This window comes from Pelodiscus sinensis, chromosome 22 (assembly GCF_052426305.1).
Source record: "Pelodiscus sinensis isolate ZL-2025 chromosome 22, ASM5242630v1, whole genome shotgun sequence".
Lineage (NCBI taxonomy): Eukaryota > Metazoa > Chordata > Testudines > Trionychidae > Pelodiscus > Pelodiscus sinensis.
In genome coordinates this window covers 27,897,697-27,914,383 of record NC_143073.1, presented here as the reverse complement: position 1 = coordinate 27,914,383, position 16,687 = coordinate 27,897,697, and the positions used below count along the sequence as shown (strand labels likewise).

Sequence of the window (16,687 nt, the reverse complement as noted above, 5' to 3'; positions counted from 1 at the left end):
AGCAGAGCAGCGTGAGGGGGGATTTGAGAGCGGCCTGCGACTCCCTGAAGGGGGGTTGGACTCAGTGACTCCAGAGAGCTCTTCCAACCCTGGGATTCTAGATTCTACCTGCACAGGGGGTTCCAGAGAGGCTGTTCTCAGTGGGCCAGGTCTAGGTTGGAGATTAGGAAAACCGATTTCCCTAGGAGGGTGGGGAAGCACGGGGCTGGGTTCCCTAGGGAGGGGGGAATCTCCACCCCCAGAGGTTGTTATATCCTGGCTTGATAACGCCCTGGCAAGGGTGGTTTATTTGGGGTTGGTCCTGCGCTGAGCAGGGGGTTGGACTCGATGCCTCCAGTCCTGGGGTCTCTTCCACCCTCAGCTTCTTTGATTCTCTGATTCTGTGACTTGGGGGAGCTGGTTCTGCCCGAGCAGCCCCTGGATACAACTAAAGCAACGAGCATTTATTCATGGCTACAACAAAGCAATAGAAAACAGGAAACTGAGGGTCACCCCTGGGCTCCCCTCTCCACCGGACCAGTACCCCAGGAATCGCTCTGCAGAAAAGCATCTCTGCTCAGTCAGACTGGTCCCTGGAAAGCTTCTCATTGAACTTCTCCTTCAGCCTCTGGAATTGCTCCGAGATCCAGCTCCTGTAAGATGGGGACGCAGCCTCAGCATCAGTGAGTGTCAGGGCAGCACGTCCTCACCCCTGTGGGCTTTGTAAAGGCCGCGGGTGGGCCTTTGTGACCAGTGCAAACACCCCGGTCGAGGGGGCTAAGGAGCAGTACCCCTCCGGGCTCATGCATGGCCAAGGAAGGGATGCAGCCGCTCCCTGGGCACGCTGAGCGTGATGAGGCAGGCTCGGCCCCAGCTGCGAGTTACATCACACCGGTCTATCTGCTGCGCCTTCCCGCTGGCAATGGCACTTCACAGCCCGGCGGGGACGGAGCCCAGGGCCCTCGCACTACCATGCGCTGCACAGACCCTGACAAAGGTCGGGCCCCGCTGAGATCAGGTGCTCTGCTGTGCTGGGGACTGCACGCCCAGAGAACCCCCCGCCCCGCCCCGCCCCCGCTCCCAAGCACGAGCAATACAGCATCTTTCTGCAGAGTTCACACCAGAGAACCCCCGCCCCGCCCCGCCTCCGCTCCCAAGCACGAGCAATACAGCATCTTTCTGCAGAGTTCACGCCAGAGAACCCCCCGCCCCGCCCCGCCTCCGCTCCCAAGCACGAGCAATACAGCATCTTTCTGCAGAGTTCACGCCAGAGAACCCCCCGCCCCGCCCCCCCCCCGCTCCCAAGCACGAGCAATACAGCATCTTTCTGCAGAGTTCACGCCAGAGAACCCCCCGCCCCGCCCCGCCTCCGCTCCCAAGCACGAGCAATACAGCATCTTTCTGCAGAGTTCACACCAGAGAACCCCCCGCCCCGCCCCGCCTCCGCTCCCAAGCACGAGCAATACAGCATCTTTCTGCAGAGTTCACGCCAGAGAACCCCCCGCCCCGCCCCGCCTCCGCTCCCAAGCACGAGCAATACAGCATCTTTCTGCAGAGTTCACACCAGAGAACCCCCCGCCCCGCCCCCCCTCCGCTCCCAAGCACGAGCAATACAGCATCTTTCTGCAGAGTTCACACCAGAGAACCCCCCGCCCCGCCCCGCCTCCGCTCCCAAGCACGAGCAATACAGCATCTTTCTGCAGAGTTCACACCAGAGAACCCCCCAGCCCCGCCCCGCCTCCGCTCCCAAGCACGAGCAATACAGCATCTTTCTGCAGAGTTCACACCAGAGAACCCCCCGCCCCGCCCCCCCTCCGCTCCCAAGCACGAGCAATACAGCATCTTTCTGCAGAGTTCACACCAGAGAACCCCCCGCCCCGCCCCGCCTCCGCTCCCAAGCACGAGCAATACAGCATCTTTCTGCAGAGTTCACGCCAGAGAACCCCCCGCCCCGCCCCGCCTCCGCTCCCAAGCACGAGCAATACAGCATCTTTCTGCAGAGTTCACACCAGAGAACCCCCCAGCCCCGCCCCGCCTCCGCTCCCAAGCACGAGCAATACAGCATCTTTCTGCAGAGTTCACACCAGAGAACCCCCCGCCCCGCCCCGCCTCCGCTCCCAAGCACGAGCAATACAGCATCTTTCTGCAGAGTTCACGCCAGAGAACCCCCCGCCCCGCCCCGCCTCCGCTCCCAAGCACGAGCAATACAGCATCTTTCTGCAGAGTTCACGCCAGAGAACCCCCCGCCCCGCCCCGCCTCCGCTCCCAAGCACGAGCAATACAGCATCTTTCTGCAGAGTTCACACCAGAGAACCCCCCGCCCCGCCCCGCCTCCGCTCCCAAGCACGAGCAATACAGCATCTTTCTGCAGAGTTCACACCAGAGAACCCCCCAGCCCCGCCCCGCCTCCGCTCCCAAGCACGAGCAATACAGCATCTTTCTGCAGAGTTCATGCCAGAGAACCCCCCGCCCCGCCCCCCCTCCGCTCCCAAGCACGAGCAATACAGCATCTTTCTGCAGAGTTCACACCAGAGAACCCCCCGCCCCGCCCCGCCTCCGCTCCCAAGCACGAGCAATACAGCATCTTTCTGCAGAGTTCATGCCAGAGAACCCCCCGCCCCGCCCCGCCTCCGCTCCCAAGCACGAGCAATACAGCATCTTTCTGCAGAGTTCATGCCAGAGAACCCCCCGCCCCGCCCCCCCTCCGCTCCCAAGCACGAGCAATACAGCATCTTTCTGCAGAGTTCACGCCAGAGAACCCCCCCCGCCCCGCCTCCGCTCCCAAGCACGAGCAATACAGCATCTTTCTGCAGAGTTCACGCCAGAGAACCCCCCGCCCCGCCCCGCCTCCGCTCCCAAGCACGAGCAATACAGCATCTTTCTGCAGAGTTCACACCAGAGAACCCCCCGCCCCGCCCCGCCTCCGCTCCCAAGCACGAGCAATACAGCATCTTTCTGCAGAGTTCACGCCAGAGAACCCCCCGCCCCGCCCCCCCCTCCGCTCCCAAGCACGAGCAATACAGCATCTTTCTGCAGAGTTCACACCAGAGAACCCCCCGCCCCGCCCCGCCTCCGCTCCCAAGCACGAGCAATACAGCATCTTTCTGCAGAGTTCACGCCAGAGAACCCCCCGCCCCGCCCCGCCTCCGCTCCCAAGCACGAGCAATACAGCATCTTTCTGCAGAGTTCACGCCAGAGCTCGTTAATGTCAGTCCCATGAACGGCACCTGCCCTGCCAGAGGGGGCGGTAACCCTGCACAACGTGGCGGGGGACTGCCAAGGGCATCTCCGGCAGCCCCCCCTCCCCCGGTGGGCCCCAGCCGGGAACAGAGCCCTCCTCCGCTTAGCTCCCAGGGCCGTCCCAGTCTCGCCTTGCGACTCACCGGGTCTTCACGTTGAACTCGCTGTGGTGCAGGTCGTGGAAGGCGGCTTTGGTTTTATCCGCCACGCGGTCAGCAAAGGCCTGCAGCTTGTTCTGGAACGTCTCAAACTTTCGGGTCAGGGTTGGCTCGGTCACTTCAGCCTGAGCAGAGTCTGGAAGTGAGATGGCGAACGGATGACGCCCGTCTAGACTTGACTCATCGCACTAATGCAATGTGCTGGGCTCTGCGGGTGCTAGTGTGTGAGCACATGCACTGTGCTCTGTGTGTGTGCACGTGTGCAATGTACCAGGGGGTTAGTGTGTGAGCACATGCACTGTGCTCTGTGTGTGTGCACGTGTGCAATGTGCCAGGGGGTTAGTGTGTGAGCACGTGCACTGTGCTCTGTGTGTGTGTGTGCACGTGTGCAATGTGCCAGGGGGTTAGTGTGTGAGCACATGCACTGTGCTCTGAGTGTGTGTGTGTGCACGTGTGCAATGTGCCAGGGGGTTAGTGTGTGAGCACATGCACTGTACTCTGTGTGTGTGCACGTGTGCAATGTGTCAGGGGGTTAGTGTGTGAGCACATGCACTGTGCTCTGTGTGTGTGCACGTGTGCAATGTGCCAGGGGGTTAGTGTGTGAGCACATGCACTGTACTCTGTGTGTGTGCACGTGTGCAATGTGTCAGGGGGTTAGTGTGTGAGCACATGCACTGTGCTCTGTGTGTGTGCACGTGTGCAATGTACCAGGGGGTTAGTGTGTGAGCACATGCACTGTGCTCTGTGTGTGTGCACGTGTGCAATGTGCCAGGGGGTTAGTGTGTGAGCACGTGCACTGTGCTCTGTGTGTGTGTGTGCACGTGTGCAATGTGCCAGGGGGTTAGTGTGTGAGCACATGCACTGTGCTCTGAGTGTGTGTGTGTGCACGTGTGCAATGTGCCAGGGGGTTAGTGTGTGAGCACATGCACTGTACTCTGTGTGTGTGCACGTGTGCAATGTGTCAGGGGGTTAGTGTGTGAGCACATGCACTGTGCTCTGTGTGTGTGCACGTGTGCAATGTGCCAGGGGGTTAGTGTGTGAGCACATGCACTGTACTCTGTGTGTGTGCACGTGTGCAATGTGTCAGGGGGTTAGTGTGTGAGCACATGGACTGTGCTCTGAGTGTGTGCATGTGTGCAATGTACCAGGGGGTTAGTGTGTGAGCACATGCACTGTACTCTGTGTGTGTGCACGTGTGCAATGTACCAGGGGGTTAGTGTGTGAGCACATGCACTGTACTCTGTGTGTGTGCACGTGTGCAATGTGTCAGGGGGTTAGTGTGTGAGCACATGCACTGTGCTCTGAGTGTGTGCACGTGTGCAATGTACCAGGGGGTTAGTGTGTGAGCACATGCACTGTACTCTGTGTGTGTGCACGTGTGCAATGTACCAGGGGGTTAGTGTGTGAGCACATGCACTGTACTCTGTGTGTGTGCACGTGTGCAATGTGTCAGGGGGTTAGTGTGTGAGCACATGCACTGTGCTCTGAGTGTGTGCACGTGTGCAATGTGTCAGGGGGTTAGTGTGTGAGCACATGCACTGTGCTCTGTGTGTGTGCACGTATGCAATGTGTCAGGGGGTTAGTGTGTGAGCACATGGACTGTGCTCTGAGTGTGTGTGTGTGCACGTGTGCAATGTACCAGGGGGTTAGTGTGTGAGCACATGCACTGTGCTCTGTGTGTGTGCACGTGTGCAATGTGTCAGGGGGTTAGTGTGTGAGCACATGCACTGTACTCTGTGTGTGTGCACGTGTGCAATGTACCAGGGGGTTAGTGTGTGAGCACATGCACTGTGCTCTGTGTGTGTGCACGTGTGCAATGTGTCAGGGGGTTAGTGTGTGAGCACATGCACTGTGCTCTGTGTGTGTGCACGTGTGCAATGTGTCAGGGGGTTAGTGTGTGAGCACATGCACTGTGCTCTGTGTGTGTGCACGTGTGCAATGTGCCAGGGGGTTAGTGTGTGAGCACATGCACTGTACTCTGTGTGTGTGCACGTGTGCAATGTGCCAGGGGGTTAGTGTGTGAGCACATGCACTGTGCTCTGTGTGTGTGCACGTGTGCAATGTACCAGGGGGTTAGTGTGTGAGCACATGCACTGTACTCTGTGTGTGTGCACGTGGGCAATGTACCAGGGGGTTAGTGTGTGAGCACATGCACTGTGCTCTGTGTGTGTGCACGTGTGCAATGTGCCAGGGGGTTAGTGTGTGAGCACATGCACTGTGCTCTATGTGTGTGCACGTGTGCAATGTACCGGGGGTTAGTGTGTGAGCACATGCACTGTGCTCTGTGTGTGTGCACGTGTGCAATGTGTCAGGGGGTTAGTGTGTGAGCACATGCACTGTGCTCTGTGTGTGTGCACGTGTGCAATGTACCAGGGGGTTAGTGTGTGAGCACATGCACTGTGCTCTGTGTGTGTGCACGTGTGCAATGTACCAGGGGGTTAGTGTGTGAGCACATGCACTGTGCTCTGTGTGTGTGCACGTGTGCAATGTACCAGGGGGTTAGTGTGTGAGCACATGCACTGTACTCTGTGTGTGTGCACGTGTGCAATGTACCAGGGGGTTAGTGTGTGAGCACATGCACTGTGCTCTGTGTGTGTGCACGTGTGCAATGTACCAGGGGGTTAGTGTGTGAGCACATGCACTGTGCTCTGTGTGTGTGCACGTGTGCAATGTGTCAGGGGGTTAGTGTGTGAGCACATGCACTGTGCTCTGTGTGTGTGCACGTGTGCAATGTACCAAGGGGTTAGTGTGTGAGCACATGCACTGTGCTCTGTGTGTGTGCACGTGTGCAATGTGTCAGAGGGTTAGTGTACGAGCACATGCACTGTGCTCTGTGTGTGTGCACGTGTGCAATGTGCCAGGGGGTTAGTGTGTGAGCACATGCACTGTGCTCTGTGTGTGTGCACGTGTGCAATGTACCGGGGGTTAGTGTGTGAGCACATGCACTGTGCTCTGTGTGTGTGCACGTGTGCAATGTGTCAGGGGGTTAGTGTGTGAGCACATGCACTGTACTCTGTGTGTGTGCACGTGTGCAATGTACCAGGGGGTTAGTGTGTGAGCACATGCACTGTGCTCTGTGTGTGTGCACGTGTGCAATGTGTCAGGGGGTTAGTGTGTGAGCACATGCACTGTGCTCTGTGTGTGTGCACGTGTGCAATGTACCAGGGGGTTAGTGTGTGAGCACATGCACTGTACTCTGTGTGTGTGCACGTGTGCAGTGTACCAGGGGGTTAGTGTGTGAGCACATGCACTGTGCTCTGTGTGTGTGCACGTGTGCAATGTGTCAGGGGGTTAGTGTGTGAGCACATGCACTGTGCTCTGAGTGTGTGCACGTGTGCAATGTGTCAGAAGGTTAGTGTACGAGCACATGCACTGTGCTCTGTGTGTGTGCACGTGTGCAATGTGTCAGGGGGTTAGTGTGTGAGCACATGCACTGTGCTCTGAGTGTGTGTGTGTGTGCACGTGTGCAATGTACCAGGGGGTTAGTGTGTGAGCACATGCACTGTGCTCTGAGGGTACGTCTACACTACAGCGCTAGTTCGAACTAACTAGTGTGTGAGCACATGCACTGTGCTCTGAGTGTGTGTGTGCACGTGTGCAATGTACCAGAGGGTTAGTGTGTGAGCACATGCACTGTACTCTGTGTGTGTGCACGTGTGCAATGTACCAGGGGGTTAGTGTGTGAGCACATGCACTGTACTCTGTGTGTGTGCACGTGTGCAATGTGTCAGGGGGTTAGTGTGTGAGCACATGCACTGTGCTCTGAGTGTGTGCACGTGTGCAATGTGTCAGGGGGTTAGTGTGTGAGCACATGCACTGTGCTCTGTGTGTGTGCACGTGTGCAATGTGTCAGGGGGTTAGTGTGTGAGCACATGGACTGTGCTCTGAGTGTGTGTGTGTGCACGTGTGCAATGTACCAGGGGGTTAGTGTGTGAGCACATGCACTGTGCTCTGTGTGTGTGCACGTGTGCAATGTGTCAGGGGGTTAGTGTGTGAGCACATGCACTGTGCTCTGAGTGTGTGTGTGCACGTGTGCAATGTACCAGGGGGTTAGTGTGTGAGCACATGCACTGTGCTCTGTGTGTGCGCACGTGTGCAATGTACCAGGGGGTTAGTGTGTGAGCACATGCACTGTGCTCTGTGTGTGTGCACGTGTGCAATGTGCCAGGGGGTTAGTGTGTGAGCACATGCACTGTGCTCTGAGTGTGTGTGTGCACGTGTGCAATGTACCAGGGGGTTAGTGTGTGAGCACATGCACTGTGCTCTGTGTGTGTATGTGTGTGTGTGTGTGTGTGTGCACATGTGCAGTGTACCGAGGGGTTATTGTTTAAGCAAATCACTGTGCTGTTTGTATGTGCACGTGTGCAATGTCCCAGGGGGGTTAGTGTGTGAGCACATGCACTGTGCTCTGTGTGTGTGCACATGTGCGTTATGCTGGAGTGTGCATGTGCTGGGGTGGGGTGGGGTGGGAGTGTTTGTGTGCCTGCATGTACAATGCGCGGAGGATGGGCACATGCATGGGTACTGTGCTGGGTGGCGGGGGCCTGCATGCACACGCTCTGCCCTGCGGGGCAGGGAGTGTCTATGTCAGCGCAGTGCCCAGCACTTGGGCCTGCAGATGGTTCCACAGTCTCTGAAACACGTTTGCCACCCACAGGGACGAAGGCTTGGCCCTTGTCACAGTGACCGTCTCTGCTGCAGGGCCCGCCTCTGGAGCTGCTGCGGGAGGTTGTGTCACATGGGCTCGATCACCCTCCACCCCGTTTCGATGCTGAACCACCCTCCAGAGCCCCTACAGGCGGGTATGCTCCCAGAGGTCTCAGGGCTAGTGTCTGCTGTGACAGCTCAGCGATATAATCTGCTTCAGATGTGGAGCTTCTCCGAGCTGTGGTTTTACACACACACAGCATACATGCATACAGACACAAACAGCACATTGCACACATGCATACAGACACAAACAGCACATTGCACATGCATGCACACAGCGCATTGCACATGTGCATGCAGAAACAAACAGCACATTGCACACATGCATGCACACAGCATATTGCACATATGTATGCACATGACACATTGCACATGGGCATTCAGAAACAAACAGCACATTGCACACATGCATACAGACACAAATGGCACATTGCACATGCATGCACACAGCGCATTGCACACGTGCATGCAGAAACAAATAGCACATTGCACTCATGCATACAGACACAAATGGCACATTGCACATGCATGCACACAGCGCATTGCACACGTGCATGCAGAAACAAAGAGCACATTGCACACATGCATGCACACGGCACATTTCACATATGTATGCACCCGGCACATTGCACACGTGCATGTTGACTCATGGCACATTACACACATGCACACACACAACACATTGCACACATGCATACACAGCACATTGCACACATTTATGTATACGCCACATTGCACACGTGCATAAACACAAATGGCACCTTGCAAACATGTATGCACATGGCACATTGCACACATGCATGTAGACTCATGGCACATTGCACGCGCACACACACAGCACATTGCACACATGAATGCACATGCATTCACACTCTGAACATCCACACACACCCTGGGCTACTGCATGCACGCACACAGCACGTTGTACACGTGTATACAGATACAAAATTGCACATTGCATACATGCATACAGACACACATGGCACATTGCACACATGCATGCACACGCACACAGCACATTGTACACATGAATGAATGCACAAACAACACATTGCACACAGGCACACACACGGCATTTTGCACACATGCACACACACACGGCATATTGTACACACAACACATTGCACACGCACACACATGGCATTTTGCACACATGCATGCACACACAGCACACGGCATACATGCATGCACACACACAGAACACACAGTATGGACATCCCACATGGACCACACTGACCCCCCTCCCACTGCCCCCCAATCTGCCTCTCTCCTCCCCCCCCCCCACATGGGCATCCCCAGATGGACCCTACTTCCCCCCCAAGGCTCCACTGTCTGCCCTGATTCTGCACTGGCCCCCATCCCTCCTCATACACACCCCAAAACCCCTACATGGACCCTACTGTCACCCCCACTTCATTCCCTCAACATATCCCCCCCACAAACCCCCTCTCCTGCCCCCTTGGGCCTCTCTGCACAGTGCATGCTTTTCCCCACAGACACGCTCTGGCTCTGTCCCCACGTCCCTCCCCCCCCCCCCACACACACACCCTGGCATGCTGCATGAATACACAGCGGGGGCAAAATGCATGGCCCTGCTGTCTACAAGCCCAGCTGTTGCTGACAAGAGCCAGGTATCTCGTGAAACGTGGAACGAGGTGTACCGGTAGTACCTAGTTCGAGGTGTACCTAGTTCGAGGTGTACCGGTAGTACCTAGTTCGAGGTGTACCTAGTTCGAGGTGTACCGGTAGTACCTAGTTCGAGGTGTACCTAGTTCGAGGTGTACCGGTAGTACCTAGTTCGAGGTGTACCTAGTTCGAGGTGTACCGGTAGTACCTAGTTCGAGGTGTACCTAGTTCGAGCTGTACCGGTAGTACCTAGTTCGAGGTGTACCTAGTTCGAGCCCCGTGTAGCCGCGCTACACGGGGTTCGAAGCAGCGGGGATTTAAAAATGGCGGCTCCCCGCTTATGCTAATGAAGCCCGGGAAATTCAAATCCCGGGCTTCATTAGCAAGTGCGGTATGCATACATTACCCTCCTAGTTTGAACTAGCGGGGTAGTGTAGACAGACCCTCTGAGCCACATGTGGGTTTGTCCCCGGGTGCTGGGTGCAGAACGCTCCCAGCCAGGGCCAGTCTGCAGCCCGCAGAGGCAGAGACAGAGACAGCGCAGACTAGTGTGACTGCTCCCTGCTCCCCTCTCACCCGCATCCCCTGCCGCCGCCCTCCCCCTCCGCGCCCGGCCCAGCCCCCCCGCACCCAGCCCGGCCCCCCCCCACGCCCTGGCCTGCCCAGCCCCCCCCCCCCCCGCCCAGCCCAGCCCCCTCCCTCCCGCGCCCGGCCCAGCCCCCCCCACGCCCAGCCCAGCCCCCCCGCGCCCAGCCCAGCCCAGCCCCCCCCTCCCGCGCCCTGCCCTGCCCAGCCCCCCCCTCCCGCGCCCAGCCCAGCCCCCCCCCCACGCCCAGCCCAGCCCCCCGCGCCCAGCCCAGCCCCCCCTCCCGCGCCCAGCCCAGCCCCCCCCATGCCCAGCCCAGCCTCCCCCCCCCCCGTGCCCTGCCAGCCCCCCCTGTGTCCCTGAGGCGCTGTAGCTCTTACCTGGCAGCACAGCCAGAGCCCCCAGGATGAGCGCGATGGGCACCGCGGGCCACATGGTCCTTGCTTGGCACGTCCCTGTGCACGGGGGGGGGGGGGGGGGTGACTTGGAGACGGGTCCCATCTGCACCCACCTCCCCGGGGAGGGCTCCTGCCCCTGCCTCTGGTGGGGTTACACAGCCCTTGCCAAGACACCCCACCGCCCCTCCCCCCAGCGTGGGCACCCCCACCCCACATGTACCCACTGCCCCTCCCCCCAGCGTGGGCACCCCCACCCCACACGTACCCACTGCCCCTCCCCCCAGCGTGGGCACCCCCACCCCACATGTACCCACTGCCCCTCCCCCCAGCGTGGGCACCCCCACCCCACACGTACCCACTGCCCCTCCCCCCAGCGTGGGCACCCCCACCCCACACGTACCCACTGCCCCTCCCCCCAGCGTGGGCACCCCCACCCCACACGTACCCACCGCCCCTCCCCCCAGCGTGGACACCCCTACCCCACACGTACCCACCGCCCCTCCCCCCAGCGTGGATACCCCCACCCCACACGTACCCACTGCCCCTCCCCCCAGCGTGGATACCCCCACCCCACACGTACCCACTGCCCCTCCCCCCAGCGTGGGCACCCCCACCCCACACGTACCCACTGCCCCTCCCCCCAGCGTGGATACCCCCACCCCACACGTACCCACCGCCCCTCCCCCCAGCGTGGACACCCCTACCCCACACGTACCCACTGCCCCTCCCCCCAGCGTGGATACCCCCACCCCACACGTACCCACCGCCCCTCCCCCCAGCGTGGATACCCCCACCCCACACGTACCCACCGCCCCTCCCCCCAGCGTGGACACCCCCACCCCACACGTACCCACCGCCCCTCCCCCCAGCGTGGACACCCCCACCCCACACGTACCCACCGCCCCTCCCCCCAGCGTGGATATCCCTACCCCACACGTACCCACTGCCCCTCCCCCCAGCGTGGATACCCCCACCCCACACGTACCCACCGCCCCTCCCCCCAGCGTGGATACCCCCACCCCACACGTACCCACCGCCCCTCCCCCCAGCGTGGACACCCCCACCCCACACGTACCCACTGCCCCTCCCCCCAGCGTGGACACCCCCACCCCACACGTACCCACCGCCCCTCCCCCCAGCGTGGATACCCCTACCCCACACGTACCCACTGCCCCTCCCCCCAGCGTGGGCACCCCCACCCCACACGTACCCACTGCCCCTCCCCCCAGCGTGGATACCCCCACCCCACACGTACCCACCGCCCCTCCCCCCAGCGTGGACACCCCCACCCCACACGTACCCACTGCCCCTCCCCCCAGCGTGGATACCCCCACCCCACACGTACCCACTGCCCCTCCCCCCAGCGTGGATACCCCCACCCCACACGTACCCACTGCCTCTCCCTCCAGCGTGGACACCCCCACCCCACACGTACCCACTGCCCCTCCCCCCAGCGTGGACACCCCCACCCCACACGTACCCACTGCCCCTCCCCCCAGCGTGGATACCCCTACCCCACACGTACCCACCGCCCCTCCCCCCAGCGTGGACACCCCCACCCCACACGTACCCACTGCCCCTCCCCCCAGCGTGGATACCCCCACCCCACACGTACCCACTGCCTCTCCCTCCAGCGTGGACACCCCCACCCCACACGTACCCACTGCCCCTCCCCCCAGCGTGGACACCCCCTCCCCACACATACCCACTGCCTCTCCCTCCAGCGTGGACACCCCCACCCCACATGTACCCACTGCCCCTCCCCCCAGCGTGGACACCCCCACCCCACACGTACCCACTGCCCCTCCCCCCAGCGTGGACACCCCCACCCCACATGTATCCCACTGCCTCTCCCTCCAGCATGGACACCCCAACCCCACATGTACCCCACTGCCTCTCCCTCCAGCGTGGACACTCCAACCCCACATGTACCCACTGCCTCTCCCTCCAGCGTGGACACCCCCACCCCACATGTACCCACTGCCTCTCCCCCCAGCGTGGACACCCCCACCCCACATGTACCCACTGCCTCTCCCCCCAGCGTGGACACCCCAACCCCACATGTACCCACTGCCTCTCCCCCCAGCGTGGACACCCCAACCCCACATGTACCCACTGCCTCTCCCCCCAGCGTGGACACCCCAACCCCACATGTACCCACTGCCTCTCCCTCCAGCGTGGACACCCCCACCTCACATGTACCCACTGCCTCTCCCCCCAGCGTGGACACCCCCACCCCACATGTACCCCAGTGCCTCTCCCTCCCACTGCCTCCCCATCCCGCAGTGCCTCCCCCAGCGTGGACACCCCAACCCCACATGTACCCACTGCCCCTCCCCCCAGCGTGGACACCCCCACCCCACATGTACCCCACTGCCTCTCCCCCCAGCATGGACACCCCCACCCCACACGTACCCACTGCCCCTCCCCCCAGCGTGGACACCCCCACCCCTCATGTACCCACTGCCTCTCCCTCCAGCGTGGACACCCCCTCCCCACATGTACCCACTGCCTCTCCCCCCAGCGTGGACACCCCCACCCCACATGTACCCACTGCCCCCCCGCCAGCATGGACACCCCCACCCCACATGTACCCGCTGCCCCCCCGCCAGCATGGACACCCCCACCCCACATGTACCCCACTGCCTCCCCATCCTGCAGTGCATCCCAGTATGGAAATCCCACATGGACCACACTGACCCCCCTCCCACTGCCCCCCAATCTGCCTCTCTCCTCCCCCCCCCACGGGCATCCCCAGATGGACCCTACTTCCCCCCCAAGGCTTCACTGTCTGCCCTGATTCTGCACTGGCCCCCATCCCTCCTCATACACACCCCAAAACCCCTACATGGACTCTACTGTCACCCCCACTTCATTCCCTCAACATATCCCCCCCCACAAACCCCCTCTCCTGCCCCCTTGGGCCTCCCTGCACAGTGCATGCTTTTCCCCACAGACACGCTCTGGCTCTCTCCCCACGTCCCTCCCTCCCCCCCAGACTTTCTCATAAGCTGCACAGGGCCCGTCTGCCGCACGCCTCTGGCTGGGGGCCCGTTAGCGGGTGCCCCCCACTCAGGGAGTTACAGACCCAAGCCTGGAATCTGCTCCAATGCAGCCCCCAGTTCCCTCCCCCTCCCCTGGAGCCCCAGTCGCCTCCTTGCCCACATCTACAGTCCCAGCCCCCCAGCCCCCGCTGGGTAGCGCCACTCACTGCAACTGGAGCAAGCCCTGAGCACAGCTGGGACTGCAAGGTCCCTGCCAGCTCCTGCCTATAAAGCATCCTGCCTCGTCATCCGCCCCCTGCCTGGAGACTGCCCTCCCACCCGCCTTCCCGGCCCTGTGCCTGGGGCCAGGAGCTCCCAGCAGGGCAGGGCCATGCCTGAGACCCCAGAGCAGGGCCCCATGGGGCCGGGTGCTGCACACACCGCGGGGCACAGCAGCCCCCTGCCTGGAGACTGCCCTCCCACCCGCCTTCCCGGCCCTGTGCCTGGGGCCAGGAGCTCCCAGCAGGGCAGGGCCATGCCTGAGACCCCAGACCAGGGCCCCATGGGGCCGGGTGCTGCACACACCGCGGGGCACAGCAGCCCCCTGCCTGGAGACTGCCCTCCCACCCGCCTTCCCGGCCCTGTGCCTGGGGCCAGGAGCTCCCAGCAGGGCAGGGCCATGCCTGAGACCCCAGACCAGGGCCCCATGGGGCCGGGTGCTGCACACACCGCGGGGCACAGCAGCCCCCTGCCTGGAGACTGCCCTCCCACCCGCCTTCCCGGCCCTGTGCCTGGGGCCAGGAGCTCCCAGCAGGGCAGGGCCATGCCTGAGACCCCAGAGCAGGGCCCCATGGGGCCGGGTGCTGCACACACCGCGGGGCACAGCAGCCCCCTGCCTGGAGACTGCCCTCCCACCCGCCTTCCCGGCCCTGTGCCTGGGGCCAGGAGCTCCCAGCAGGGCAGGGCCATGCCTGAGACCCCAGACCAGGGCCCCATGGGGCCGGGTGCTGCACACACCGCGGGGCACAGCAGCCCCCTGCCTGGAGACTGCCCTCCCACCCGCCTTCCCGGCCCTGTGCCTGGGGCCAGGAGCTCCCAGCAGGGCAGGGCCATGCCTGAGACCCCAGACCAGGGCCCCATGGGGCCGGGTGCTGCACACACCGCGGGGCACAGCAGCCCCCTGCCTGGAGACTGCCCTCCCACCCGCCTTCCCGGCCCTGTGCCTGGGGCCAGGAGCTCCCAGCAGGGCAGGGCCATGCCTGAGACCCCAGAGCAGGGCCCCATGGGGCCGGGTGCTGCACACACCGCGGGGCACAGCAGCCCCCTGCCTGGAGACTGCCCTCCCACCCGCCTTCCCGGCCCTGTGCCTGGGGCCAGGAGCTCCCAGCAGGGCAGGGCCATGCCTGAGACCCCAGAGCAGGGCCCCATGGGGCCGGGTGCTGCACACACCGCGGGGCACAGCAGCCCCCTGCCTGGAGACTGCCCTCCCACCCGCCTTCCCGGCCCTGTGCCTGGGGCCAGGAGCTCCCAGCAGGGCATGGCCATGCCTGAGACCCCAGACCAGGGCCCCATGGGGCCGGGTGCTGCACACACCGCGGGGCACAGCAGCCCCCTGCCTGGAGACTGCCCTCCCACCCGCCTTCCCGGCCCTGTGCCTGGGGCCAGGAGCTCCCAGCAGGGCAGGGCCATGCCTGAGACCCCAGACCAGGGCCCCATGGGGCCGGGTGCTGCACACACCGCGGGGCACAGCAGCCCCCTGCCTGGAGACTGCCCTCCCACCCGCCTTCCCGGCCCTGTGCCTGGGGCCAGGAGCTCCCAGCAGGGCAGGGCCATGCCTGAGACCCCAGACCAGGGCCCCATGGGGCCGGGTGCTGCACACACCGCGGGGCACAGCAGCCCACTGCCTGGAGACTGCCCTCCCACCCGCCTTCCCGGCCCTGTGCCTGGGGCCAGGAGCTCCCAGCAGGGCAGGGCCATGCCTGAGACCCCAGAGCAGGGCCCCATGGGGCCGGGTGCTGCACACACCGCGGGGCACAGCAGCCCCTGACCCGTGCCCTGGCCACAGGCGCTGGTGCTGGTCCGGCTCTGGCTGGGCTCGGGAGGGGCAGGCGCAGGGTGGGATGATGAAGTTACAGGGGCCCACACAGACAATGGACATGGGGCAAGCAAAGGCCGCTGGCCCCTCCCGTGCCTGCTTTGGGTTGCGGGCCCCAGCTGCCCCCCAGGTGCAGCAGGGTGGGGGGCCACACCCAGTGTCTGTGCCCATTTAGCTTGGGGTGCTACACTGATGCCCATCCCCCTTGCCCCACACGGAAATGGGGCAGCTGGAAAACTGGCGCGTGCTGGGCTCTGCTCTGTGCTGTGAGGGCGCTCGGTGGGGGCCATGCTACCCTGGGCTCCTGCCCCGTGGGCTGCACCAGCCGCATCCTGGGGCAAGTGCTGAGGGGGCCAGACCCAAAACCGGGGGCTGTGCCCTCCTCACCACCACACCCTGGCCAGTTTGGAAGCCGGAAGCTGGCGCCTGCAGCCTGGGACACGACTAGGAGCTGCCCTGGAGCCAGGCGGAGCCCCGGAGGGGGGCAGGTCACTCAAGGCGGTGCAAGCTGCAAGTGGGGACACAGGCCGGGGGATGGGCGCAGGCTCTCCCCACCCCCCGCTTACCTCTCCATGGGTGCTACAACTGGCCCCCCGCCAGCAGCCGCTGCCTTGGCTGCTGTGTCTCCAGAACTGGGGGGCTGGAGATGGCTGCAGTGGGGGGAGATGTCAAGTGACTTTGGGGTGGCCATAAGCCCCCAGACCGCCCCTCAGCCTTGCCCCTGCTTTGCCTTGTGATGTCTGAACGAGGTGCGGCAGCACGTTCCCGTTTCTCTCCAAGGCCAGAAATGTGCCGGATTGGAGCCAGTTAAGCCAAGGATGCCCAGCCAAGGGCCGGGGAGGTAAGAAAGCACTCCAGAGGGGCGAGTTCTAGACTCCAGGACTCGTTTCCGTGAGCAAGCAGCCACGCGG

The 16,687-nt window shown here is 62.4% G+C and overlaps 1 protein-coding gene across 1 annotated transcript; it reads right to left on the bottom strand.

Annotated features, from left to right (window-relative positions):
* Nucleotides 1-422: 422 nt before the first annotated feature.
* Nucleotides 423-13,989, bottom strand: APOC1 (apolipoprotein C1). The gene is made up of 4 exons (XM_075915953.2): nt 13,909-13,989; nt 10,680-10,754; nt 3,363-3,513; nt 423-632 (listed from the first exon to the last, which is right to left on the bottom strand). Exons 2-4 carry the CDS (start codon nt 10,732-10,734, stop codon nt 557-559), a joined length of 282 nt encoding a protein of 93 aa, XP_075772068.2. The 5' UTR covers nt 10,735-10,754; nt 13,909-13,989; the 3' UTR covers nt 423-556.
* Between the last annotated feature and the right edge of the window lie 2,698 nt (nt 13,990-16,687).